Source organism: Triplophysa dalaica, chromosome 1, assembly GCF_015846415.1.
Source record: "Triplophysa dalaica isolate WHDGS20190420 chromosome 1, ASM1584641v1, whole genome shotgun sequence".
NCBI lineage: Eukaryota > Metazoa > Chordata > Actinopteri > Cypriniformes > Nemacheilidae > Triplophysa > Triplophysa dalaica.
The window spans coordinates 10,540,055-10,553,679 of record NC_079542.1 but is presented as its reverse complement, the minus strand read 5'-3'; the positions used below and the strand labels follow the sequence as shown (position 1 = coordinate 10,553,679).

At 38.2% G+C, this 13,625-nt stretch overlaps 1 protein-coding gene across 1 annotated transcript; it reads left to right on the top strand.

Annotated features, from left to right (window-relative positions):
* Positions 1-1,737: 1,737 nt before the first annotated feature.
* slco3a1b (solute carrier organic anion transporter family member 3A1b) lies at positions 1,738-13,531 on the top strand. The gene is given in 11 exon segments (XM_056756952.1): positions 1,738-3,597; positions 4,295-4,754; positions 8,027-8,125; positions 8,385-8,645; positions 8,805-8,969; positions 9,092-9,247; positions 9,250-9,289; positions 10,014-10,149; positions 10,445-10,617; positions 10,779-10,843; positions 11,191-13,531. Coding segments are annotated over 11 exon segments (2,088 nt in total). The 5' UTR covers positions 1,738-3,441; the 3' UTR covers positions 11,568-13,531.
* The last annotated feature ends 94 nt before the right edge of the window (positions 13,532-13,625 follow it).

Genomic DNA, 13,625 nt, shown 5'->3' with positions numbered 1-13,625 from the left:
GTATTATGTCTGGTGGCAACAAACACATGTCAGGTCAAAGAGAATTGTCAGGAGGGTCACTGTGTCCCGCAGAGGGACAAACTCAATCCTTGCTCTGAGCTCTGAAGTGCTACCAACTCCACTCTGAAAGCCTCATAGCCTTACTGTGGTTTAATTTCAGGGACAACAGAACAGAGATGCTACACGATCATGTAAAAAATAAATCCTTTAATTTTATTAAACTGTTTCTGCACTTGTTATGTCTCAGACACACATCTTTTAGTCTATTCATTTAAAATGTAAATAAAAGGGAAAACATGCATGTAAAACATTTTTCATTTATAATTAGCCTACTACATTTTCATATAGATTGAAACAACAGGATTGAAGATGATTTTGTAACTTTCTTTTTTTATAGATAATTTGTTGCTAAAGTAAGCATTACTTTATAATGCACATGTGGATATAATGAACTTGGATGTGCAGTTCTTCTTCACATAACAATCATCTCAATACCACATACATTTCAAATTTATTACAATTGTTAGATTTATACAAAACCTTTTATAATAAATGTTATACATATTATCAGCTTAATATCATACAGAGCAAAGTGATAATTTTTACGCTTCTGTTCCCCACTTTTTGAGGGGTTATGTGGATATGAAGAGTTTGGTTCCAAAATGAGATAACTCCATAATAATTAAAATAATACAGCTAGCTGACACAATAAAACACAATAAAATCATGATTCATTTTTTTTTCAAACTCTTAATATTTTCTCAATAAAGACCAGTATCAATGTGCTGTTGATTTTGCCCACTAGATGTCCCCCTCCACTTTTTATTTAGGGCATAAAGCTTGGGAGTCCTGTCAAGTCACAATGAACTACGTTTCACCTTTAGGTCCAGTGTAGTATATACTTCAGGAGCTTCTAACTTTAACTACAATTATAAAATAAATCAATTTTATTTAATTAATTGTATAAAATGTTTGAAAATCTGAAAACAAATAAATCACAAAGTGAAAAAAAAAAACAAGAGAACTAAACAGAAGAGTGAGAAAACCACTTTTCAGCATTTTCAAATCCCACACTAAGGGATACAGGCTTTAGGGTGGAGATGAGATTTTGTACAAGTATTTTTCTTGCATTAAAACTAAAGGGACATAAAAGGTAAAGTTCTTCCTTGTTTTCATCTCGATTTACTGCTCTTTTGTCATCCTGTCGAGATATTAGCAATAAGCAATTGATATTGAATTAAGCTTCATAGCTTTAAACTATCAACATGTTTTATTGTAACAATGAACTGTACACTTTACTTACAATTAGTACAAAACTGTAACATTCCTTAATATGGCACCCACATAATAACGTAACATGGACCATGTAGTCATTATAGGAAGAATAATCTCAGTATTGGAAAATGCCATATTTCGTTTAGCATTTGGTTAACTTCTACATCATTGTGTCTTATGTTTAATTTTAATAATAGACCTAGACACCAAAGCCAAACAAAAGTGATGCAAGCCTTAGAAAAAGAGAGGGATCTGTGATGCTATAATCGAGTACAGTCCAGTTTGGCTCAATATGAATCACTGTAAGGGCCCAGTAGAGCCATAGACAGATGGGAAAACACAAGGAGTGGTGAGTCTTGCTCTGTAGGGCGGATAAAAAAACAACCAGTCAATACTCTCTCTCTCCCTCTCTATCTCTCTCTGTGTGTGTGTGTGTGTGTGTAGGTGTGTGTGTGTGTGTGTGTGTGTGTGTGCACGTAAATCAACTCTGTCTCTAAAGACAGTCTGAGATATACTGTTATGCTATTGCTGAGTCCATTCTTTAGGCAGCAGTAAATTGTCTTTGCTTCAGAGTATTGAAACCCAAAGACCTTCAGTGCAAAACTAGTGATTACCTGCAATCACACTCACTGTGAATATAGACACATTAAATGAGCACTGCATGATGCAGTCAACAGTGTTATCTTTTGTGAGATACTCAGAATGAACACAGAAATGGTCCTTTAGTAAATGTAAACGTATAGAAACAACACCATAGCACATCCTGAAATGAATATAGGCCCGTATGATCTTTTGGTCAGCAGCAGCTCAACTATCTCTAGTTTGGCGCATTGCTCTCAGCAGGACACAGTGAGTGTTATTTTTAGTCTTGTAATACAATTCACTCTGACATTTCACAAACAACTGCTCGGTGCTCTCCAATTTAAACATTTGAGTTCAGCAGTGCAACCCACTTTTTTAAATTAAGGAATTTTCAAATTATCGACCAATTGAGAAGACAAAGACAAGAATGAGGTGTAAAGGAAGTAGAACTGCAGAGAGAGACGTTATTACGACTTTGACAAACGGATATTTTAGATCATTTAAAAATACACTTTTAAATGTTTTTATTTCTTATTTGTCAATCTTTACCTGATCCTGATGTATCACTGTTGCTGAACTGAACAAACCGTGCATTCTTAAAGGAATAGTTCACCCAAAAATGGAAATTCTGCCATCGTTTACTTGTCATTTCAAACCTGTACGACTTTCTTTCGTCTTTCTGCATGAACGCTAAAGAAAATATTTTGAAGAATGTTGGTAACAACGGCAGATTCACTTGCATTAGTTTTGTGTCTTTAATACAAGTGAATGGGTACCACCATTTTTCGGTTACCGACATTCTTCAAAATATCTTCTAGATACTTCTATGTTCTAGATGGTTGCGATTAATATATGTTCTGCTATTTATCATTCCAATGTTATCGTATGTGATGTCTTAATACATTTTATTGAGAGTGTCAACTACTTTAACATTTTTATCTTAACAATTTTGAACGGTTTGAATATGAGCAGGACAGGGGTGCTGAATGAAAACAGATGTCATTCTACAAAAATGTGACCTTGTGAAAAAGAAGACAATTCTTGAAACTCCCTAGACCTCACTAATTTTCCAGCCTTGTTTACAATTATATGCTGTTATCCAACCAGCCGTCCGGTGGGAGGGGGATGATCTTAGGACACAAGTAGAGAGTAAAGGAGAGAGAGAGGTCATCATTTGGTGCAGACTGTGGTGGTCGCGCAACGCACGTTACACGCAGACCTGAACCCTTTACACCGGCAAACTCTCACCACCACCAATGAAGAGCAACGGACGACCGTGACAGCCTCACGTATTTGATCGCACAGCCGTTTCCGTGTGTCGGCGATGTTCACGGTTATTAATAGGCTGCCGTGGCGTACCGACGGTGTCTACGGACCATTCAGATGCAGAGATCTAAATGCGTAGTCGAAGCGGCAGCTAGAGAAATCATTTCGTGCGACTCGATCCCAACGCATCTCATCCTCACCGGACCGGAACCGGAGGCGAAGTTAACGGACCCGTGCACGTCTCGCTGAGGATCCATCGGAGCACTCGTCCTCAATGGTCACTTTCTGTCCGAGCATTGCTGCAGTCCGCATCGGAGGATGCAGGTGAAACACTCGATGTTCGCGGAGGGAAGCACGCCAGACACTGAGCCAGACGAGTGCCAGAAGAAGACATCATGCTTCTCCAACATTAAAATATTCCTGGTTTCAGAATGTGCCTTAATGTTGGCACAGGGCACTGTAGGAGCATATCTGGTGAGTTACACGCACTTTATGCTATACCGTAATGACATTGAATCCGGTATGCACAACCTGCGATTTTCCCTCTAATGCAAGATAAACAGCATCATGAGGCGGCGTTTCTTCTCGCGCGCGGTAGTGCGACTGCTTTATTTCCACATGATTTAGAGACGGCGTGATAGGAAATGATCATCGGTCCAGTGAATGGCCCAGTGGTCAAGGATAAACAGATTATCGTATTTGGTCCTTGGGCCACTGAGCCACGTAATCTTGTAAAATCAGATGCCAGGATGGTCAGTCCTTCACGTTCAGCACGAGCTGGACAGCAGAACGCATATGCATGCGCAGTTACATCATTACATGAACGCATCTGCTCTGTAGGGTTTAGAGTACGGTGAAGCAATTGATATGATGTCTCTTGGGATTTTTTATCATTACGCCTTGTTTTGAATAAAAGGTCGTGGCCTGGATGGGACATTTCATACTGCCAATGCACAGTATGCAGCATCATCAGGAGACACCAAAATAACCCATTTTGTTATTAATCTGCAAAAATTGAAGCACACAAAACAAAATATTTAAAGTTAAAAAGATATGTGTCGTTTAACAGAGGTTGTCATGGATGTTACTACTCACAAAACAATTTTGCAGACTTTTGTGTCTTTAATTTAAAAGCACAAGAGATAACAGTGTCCTGCTCTTTATGTTTTAGGTAAGTGTCCTCACCACCCTAGAGCGACGCTTCAACTTGCAGAGCGCTGATGTGGGTGTGATTGCCAGCAGCTTTGAGATTGGCAACCTTGCCCTCATCCTATTCGTCAGCTACTTTGGGGCCAGAGCCCATCGACCTCGGCTGATAGGTTGCGGGGGGATCGTAATGGCGTTGGGAGCCCTCCTGTCCGCGCTACCAGAGTTTTTGACCCACCAGTATGAATATCAGTCTGGAGAGTCGCGACCTATAGGACAGGGAAGGGATGTGTGCTCCAATACTAGTCGACCGGGACTGTCCGATCCTAGTTACTTCTGTGGGAATAGAACCAACACCAACATGATGTATCTGATGCTGATCGGGGCTCAGATGCTTCTGGGAGTCGGGGCAACACCTCTTCAGCCGCTGGGTGTGTCGTACATTGATGATCACGTCAGGCGAGAAGACTCGTCCCTTTATATTGGTGAGAGTGACCTGTTTTTATCATTTTGTGTTAGAGTATGTGACCCCCAGAATTATCAGAAAAACTTAATTATGTTTTTAACAACATCAAGCAAAAAATAAAATTTGAACTCACCGTATATTCACCAAAATGCATATATTATGATAAAAGCAGTGGACTTAAGGTGTGATGGCCTAAAGAGTTTCACCTTTTTGTCACCACAGTAACCTGAAAAAGCTAATTTTATATCTCAGTGCATTCTAGGACTAATTTAGCTATTTATTTCAATTTTTAAGAAGTTAAAATGATTCTGAAGTAGTTGAGATAGTTCGGCCCAAAACATATATTCCCCTTGATGTCATTTAAAACATGCGAATGACTCTTTCTTCTCTGAAACACAAAAATACATATTTAAAAATATATATTTTTTAAATGTCTTAGTTGTTTTGTCTCCATACAACGGAAGCCAATGGGAGCCAATCTTGTTTGGTTACCAGCATTCTTCAAAATATCTTTTGTTGTGTTCTGCAGAAGAAACAAAGTCACACAGGTTTGGACTAACACAATGTTGAGTAGTTGATGAACTATCCCTTTATATGCACGACTTGAACCTTTGGTGTAGTGTTTGCAGATGTAGGCGTCAGGACGTAGAAATAGAAGACAGCACTGTTGTCGTTTTAGTGCATATCATGTAGCAGTGCCGCCAATGTCCTGCCAGTTTCAGCAAATTACAGCACTTTTTATTATTAATCATTTACAAACCGCTGCTCTTTACTGCTCTCCTGATGGACTCCCTGGCAGACTTCTGAATGAATGTACACACATAATTTAAAAAGGGAAGCTCAGTACAGTAGCTGGGATTGTATGGGCCCAAGTATTGGGTTTAAATCCACGGCTTTAGTTAAGATACTGTCTTCATCTCCTGTTGCTATGTTGTTAAGGGGTAAACAAGATACAATGATAGCCTTCAGTGCCTGTTATTACTCATGTGAAGCTAATGTGTCCTGGCCGCTCTGTCATCCCTCAGGCAGCTCGTTTTCTCTCTCTTTTTCTCTTTCTTCTTCTCATTCTCTCTTTCAATCGCTACAACAACAGTTGTCTACACCACATCTGATGCAAACTCGGAATTGCTCTGAACCCACACTAAAATGTGTTTGTGGGTTGGTTAGTTCACCCAAAAATATCCATTTCAAATATGTATGAGTTTATTTTACATGTGGAACACAAAAGGAAACCTTTTGAAGAATATTGACCTTGCTTTTTTATTTAATGATATAAAGTGGTGACTGGGGCTTCCAGTCCATAACATTTTATTTTGTGTTTCGCAGAGAAAAAAAAATGGGTTTGGAACAACATAACTATGATACAGAGTGTATTTATTTAGAGTAAAGTACAACTTTACAATTTCATTGTATGTGTGCACATTTCACAGCATTCCTTCCTGGTATCTTCAATTCTGTACAAGCGTGTCTGAGATCTCTAGCATAGCGCAGACATGTCTGTCTACAGACATTAATGTCTGGAAAACTTGCACGCTTCTTTCAAGATTGTCTTCCTCTGTCTCTCTTCTTTTGGTTACTCATTTCTAACCTTCAAAACCTATTGTGTTTAGATTTTTTAGAAAGGTCTGAGTTATCCTGAATCTCCATTAACAAAACCCAGGATTAAATTATCTTTTTAACAGAGTGGAATGCATGATATTATACTCATACGAAATTTCAACATCAGACGGCAGATTATTCAAAATTGAAGGTCATAGTTACAGACCCTCGGGCCTTGGGTCACAGAGAGTTTGCCTCCGTGAGCCCTGTTTTACATTTATTGACAGATACTTTTATTTAAAAAAACTTACAGCATATTTGGGGTATTTATTTTAATGAAGCCTCTGACCTTTGAATTGTTAGCTCAGTGCTGTACCAGGACAGGAACACCTGTTTTACTTCATGGGGTGAATATTTATCCACCCATGAAGCATTCAGTTCATTCAGCATCAGCATGTGGCTGTTTGTGTTTAGTAAGTATTCAGTGTTCTTTGATTATGCCGTGATTCTTCTCTGTATGGACAAATAATTACTCGCTGAGGGAGAAAGTAGCTCATAGTACCACCTTTACAAATGTGTGCACTATCTATTTGCTTTAATAACATTATTGTATTTGCATAAGATATAATCTATGTGTGATATCAGGTTCAATACAACAAACACATTAGGTGCCAGTTGTTGTGCAAAAATGGGGTCAGTATATAAGAAGCTAAAGTGTTAGTTAGCCAAAAGAAGTTCTTTCATCCTTTACTCACCCTCTTGTCATTTCAAACCTGTATCCCTTTCTTCTGCAGAACACAATAGAAGATATTTTCAAGAATTTTGTGAACTGGCCCCATTTACTTGCATTGGTTTTGTGTCCATACAGTAGAAGCGAATGGGGTCTAGTACTGTTCGGTTACCAACTTTCATCAAAATATATCTTCTTTTGTGTTCTGCGGAAGAAAGGAAGTCATGCATGTTTGAAGTGACAAGAGGGTGAGTAAATGATGACAGAATTTTTATTTGGGGTGAACTATCAGTTTTGTCACACTGAAAGCTACTTTATAATCCATATAAGCCGAATTAATGCTTTTTCATACAGAATAATCATGGTTAAATACAGGTTAATCTCAATTAAATGTTGGCATTATGTTGATTACCACAAAAAAAAAGATTTACCTTCATGTTGTGTCTGTATATGAATCTTTCTTTTGTGGAACACAACCTATTTTGAGTGGTTTTGTGTCATAGTGTGCAAGTGAAATGTTTGTGGAACTACAAGTTAATACTTTTCAGGCTGTTTTGCGAACTCTTATGTTCTGTAAACATTTATCTGTCATCTTAATGAGTCAAAAAATGAAATTATTGAGGGCCTAACCAATATAAGTAAAATAAAGTTCTACACGTTATCAGTCCAGGTTGCGGAGGCATTGGTATCACTGTTATTTTGTAATACATTGACTTCTTATGTGGTTACTGCTGTAAAAATGTTTTATGTATTTATGTTCTTTATGTCATTTGTACTTTTTTTAATTGGACTCGAATCTGTAATAAGCAGTGAGGATGATGATGACGTCAATTCAATGGAAATCTATGCATTCCAGTGTTTTTTGGTAACCAAACTTCTTCAAAATATCTTCATTTGTATCCACAGAAGAAAGTCAGTCAAACATAATATGTTCAAGAAAAAAAAATTCTGGGGTGTAAATTGACAGCAGGTCCACAAATGAAAAGAATCTTGCATAACCATTTTATGTTGTTGCATTACAGGTATCTTATTCTCAACATTGGTCTTTGGACCAGCATGTGGTTTCATTCTTGGCTCTCTCTGCACCAAAGTTTATGTAGATGCAGCCTTCATTGACACATGTGAGTATGAGAATAAAACATCTACACATCAAACTGAAAAATGAAGAGAACAAAGACGTTTGCGATTTTTTTGAGTCCAGTCACCACTCCTGCAAAGTAGCCGAAGCATTAGTCTGGCTTGTTATGATTGATCACCTGTGTTTGCGTGTTTGTAAGTCACTTTAGATAAAAGCGTATGCTAAGTGAATAAACATAATGGAATGTAATAGAGCACCATACCTTAATCATTTCTCATCGCATCTCTGTTCACTCATAACAGCCACGCTGGACATTACTCCCGATGACCCGCGCTGGATCGGCGCCTGGTGGGGTGGCTTTATCATCTGTGGCCTTTTCCTCTTCGTCTCCTCGTTTTTCATGTTTGGCTTCCCGCAGTCGCTGAACGAGCCTGGGGAAGATCCAAGGGGTGAGAGTGAACAGGCCATGCTGCCCGCTGAGCTGGTGCAGGAATATGAAGGAGTCAAAACCTCAGATGGCCCCGATATCAACTCTGGCCTCACCTGCTGCCAGCACCTGCAGGGTGAGAGAGAGGACGAGAGAAAAAAATGCACAGATGCTGTAAAGCATAAATTAATCTGAAGATTAGAGCACATTACAGCATTCTCTGTAATGTTTATCTTCTCTAAAAATGCAATTTTCTTCACATTAGCCATCTAATTTTAGTCTCATTTCCCATAAGTTATCCCTAAGGTGACTAAGCATCTGCTGTCCAACCCAGTTTTCACCTGTGTCATTCTTGCGGCCTGTATGGAAATCGGTGTGGTGGCAGGATTTGCTGCCTTTCTGGGAAAATATCTCGAACAGCAGTTCAACCTCTCAACCTCCTCCGCCAATCAGCTTCTAGGTATAAAAATAAAGATGCCTTGCTTTTTTTAAACGCAAATGATCAAATCAATAAAAGCTGTGTCATGTACTTCCATATTGTGACATCATATCAAAGCTGCATGTTTTTGATGGTGTTTTTAGGGATGACAGCAATCCCCTGTGCTTGTTTGGGTATTTTTCTGGGAGGGCTCCTGGTGAAAAAGTTGGATCTGTCAGCGTTAGGGGCTATCCGCCTCTCAATGATAGTAAATATCATCTCTACTGCTTGCTACGTCTCCTTCCTTTTCCTTGGCTGTGATACGGCCCAGTCGCCGGGGTTACTGTTGCCTATGGCAACGAGTGAGTAGAGCATTTCAACATAAAAGTCTCACACAGCTTTTTAATCACACTGATGGTCTAAAAGAAAAAGGAAAAGCACAATAACTTATGGCATGAAGTTGTGGGCGTTCACAAGATAAGATGTTTAATTATAATGTTTATTTTACTTTTTTTCTTGTTAAAAAAAGGTGTATTATTTCTTCATACATTTTTAACACTTCCATTAATTCATTTTTTCCAGTTATAGTTTTGGTTTCATTTTTATTCATTTCTAATCAATAATTTTCTCGCCTCAACTTAATTTATTTTAGTTTATTACCAACGCAACATTTCTCATTTTCATTTGTTTTTAAAATAACATTTAGGCATATTTTCGTTTATTTACATTAGCAAAAATATTAATAGATATTTTTATTTTAGTAAACTAAGATATCTGCTTGCGAGTCAGGGTGAGGCTCTTTTTATTTAATTGAAATAACTTTGTCACAGTTGTTTTTCTTACATTTGTTGTTATACAGCAAGTGTAATCTGTATAGAACTACAAAATTAAGCACAGTTTGGAAGTTTTTTTTTTAGATCTAGAGAAAACACATTTGTTCCCTGAAGAAAAAACTGTAAAGCACTTTACAGAATATCTCAGTTTGCTCTCCTGTAATCTTATCATTGTCTCGGTGTAACAATTTCCATAACACAAAGCTTTCATGTATGATTTCTTCTTTCCAATGGGTCACTTTTCTCCATTTAGGAGTCTGGGGTCATGGGAGCGGGGCGAGGCTGAGTGTGTGTCAGGTTGTAATTGTTACACATCTTATCTAAGCCCCGTCTGCGGCTCCAACGGCATCACCTACCTCTCAGCCTGTCTGGCTGGCTGCACTAAATCTGTGAGTTTCCATTCACATTCATTCATAGACAGAATTATTCCTGCATTGAAACACTCGCCACTTCATCCCAATCAATATTAACAGAGATACATCAGCTTAAATGATCAGAGTGGTAAGACTTCTAGAGTTCAATTCCTCATTAATTAGGAATACTTTCAGATACATTAGACCCTGTAATCTCAACTCTTATGACTTTTTTTGCCTGACTGGATGCCTGGAAATCTCCAGTGTAGCATTTGAGAATAAGACTAAACATGAAGTATCCACTCAGCTCAGCTTTTTTCCTCTTTCTCAGAATCTGACAGGATGTAAGTGCATCAGCCATGCAGATGGGCCGGGCACAGTTTCACCAGGAAAGTGTCCAAGCCCTGGCTGTCAGCAGGCCTTCCTTACGTTTCTTGCAGTCGTGTGCGCGTGCAGCATGATCGGAGCCATGGCCCAGACTCCATCCGTCATCATTCTGATCAGGTAATGCTGCTGACCCCCTTCAGGACTTTTGTATTATCGCTATTAACACTTGTAGGTTATTTTAGGTACATGTCGCAGGTTTTGTTGTCTTAATCCATCTTGATCACTTTGAAAAGTTTTTAAACTCCTAGTACTAAACTAAGTCTTGTTGTTGTCTGTAGAACCGTAAGCCCAGAGCTGAAGTCATATGCTCTAGGAGTTCTCTTTCTGCTGCTCCGGTTGTTAGGTAAGATATTGTCATAATAAGCAAGATTTATGGTGTTACTGCTGGTATAGTAAGTACTATTTTTTCAGCTTGCATTTAAGGTGGGCTTGATTCATATTGATTTGCTTAAATTGCATATATAACTTTATATAACTTATACATTTGTTTTGAATTTTTTTTCGGTTTGTCAAGCACATTGAATACACTAATGATGTTTTGTTTTAATTTTGTGCATTTTTCATTTTAATTTTGTGCATTACATTTAATCTTTGTGGATTTGAGATAAGACATGCAATGTCATAAAATGCATGCAGTGGCATCCGTTTGGACATTTTAAAATCAGACCTTAGATTTTCCGATCCTTTCAGGTTTCATTCCCCCACCTCTGATCTTTGGCATTGGGATCGACTCCACCTGCCTACTGTGGAGCTCTGTTTGCGGCACAAAGGGAGCCTGCATGCTTTACGACAACATCTCGTACCGCTACCTTTACGTCAGCATCGCCATTTTCCTCAAATCCAGCGCCTTCATTCTCTATGCTGTCACTTGGCAGTGTCTGCGTCAGAATTACTCCAAGTACATTAAAAACAGTGAGGATTATCTGACACCAAGCCAACTGTTCGCCTCCAACCTCACGCTGGACAACCTGGGCAAGGACATCGCACAGAACCCTTCCAGTCGTTCCAAGTTCATTTACAACCTAGAGGACCACGCCTGGAGTGAGAACATGGAGTCAGCCATATAGTCCTGCCCCAAAGATGGCCAGATGGCCCATATGCACATGCTAATTTAGTCTCATTATTGCATTTATTCAGAAGAGAGTTCATGTTTCCGCACATTTTCTGCTGCCTGGGGGAAACCGTCACTCTTACAGCGTATCCAGGGTTTATTTTAACTAAATGGAGCCAAATGAATTTGACTGTTACTGTAGTCAGGAGTTAGAGCTATACAGTATATGCTGGATTTATGATATATGGAGGTGAAGTACATCTGTAATGTTAGGGAACGTATTAGGTTGCAGTTCAAAAACTGAACAATTAATCTTCCATAGGTCAAAACTAGCCCCAAATTACACACAAGCACCTTTTTTAGGTTTCATTTTGGATGGTCTTTTTAGTATTTTTTAAAAATGTATAAAGAATACAAGTTCTATGAATATTAGCTAATGTTTACTTGAATATCGTGAGGCTTTTATGTATATTTTTACAGAGGGTTCTGTGGAAAACCAGGAAACTTAGAAAGCTTGATGTTATTATTAATACTCAGTCTCAGTTGTACAGGTATTAGACTATAAGAGACATATAGATAGAGTGCAGAGTTCACGTCATATAATCAAATAATCAATTTAAATAGTGAACATTTAAGGGCCGCGTCTATAAAAATGTATTGCTTGAATAGGCAAAGGTTGTCAATTAGTTTTGCTTCTTTATTTGTCACCTGCAGTGGTCCTGAGCAACATCTAAAGCGACATGAAACATTTGTTAGTTGTGGCAATCAAGCAGTGGACACTGAAGCAATGAAGGTTGGATTTATTTAAATGCATGCAGGTATTGCATGTTGATGCATCAGAGTAGGTGCATGGGAATTCTACGAGATAAGAGAGGGCAGACATTTTTCTTCCACACTCCAGCATTCTCTTAAGTGCTATTTTATGCTGTTACTCTGCATTATGTATAAGCAATGCAATTACAGCGCCATAAGTCATCTATGAGTTTGAGACCAAATGTAAGGATTAACAGTTTTAAAACTGCAAGTTTTTCTACTCGTCTCTTTATCATGAGCGACTGAAACATTAAAAACACAGTCAAAACGCAGAATCATAAAAATTACATAATACAGATTGCTTTCCAGTTAATCCAGTTACTTTGTACATTTTTCTATGACATTGGACCTAAGAATTTGTTTCATATACTTATTATTTTTATGAGTTTTTAAAAAATAAATAAAAAAATAAAACAAAAAGGACTGGCAGACATGGAATGGAAGATATGTGGTGATATGACGATCCTACATGCTTTTTACAGAGGAAATGACATAAAGTTTATGCTGCTTTTTAAGGACGGTTTACTGAATGGGAGTACACTGAGGAGACCCAGAGAGGGAAAACCCAAATCCATTTTCACTCTTCATGTAAATGGCCTCCCAAGCACATTATTTCAATGCACTGCAATATACAGAGATGCTTGATCGCTTGAATGTTGAGACCGGTGTCAATACAAATGGGATGATACAAGAATGATGTCATTGTTTATATAATCATTCCTCTCTAGAGATAATTCATTGCCGTTTAAGTGCCAAAGTGATGCCATTTAAGTGTTCTAGAGTTCTCTTCGAGAGGCAGTTTTTCATAATGCTGGAACTGTATATGACTGCAAGATGCTTTACTGTATTGTACGTAGACATATGTGATATCTTAAGCAGCCATTACACCTTGTACATAGTCAAATTCAAGTCTGTTCTCTCCAGAATGTAGAACATAGCGATGCTTAGGCTTTTACAGGTGATGTTACTTAAAAGTCTTAACTTTGGACGAAGTCTTAATATATATATATATTATTGTTAAATGCAGGGGGAGATTATGTTATGCTTACAGAAGAATGTTGTGGTATATTTTTCTACCCATGTCTGTATTCTGAAGCTTACGTGTAACGACCATAAAAGGTGTATACGTTTAAAAAAAATTACACTAACAACTATCTGCACTACAAATATTGTCCTTGTATTTTTTTGTAAACTCTACATATTTTCTGTCTGCAGTATTCAGGTTCAAAATAACATAAGATCCCAACTGTCTGAAAACCTT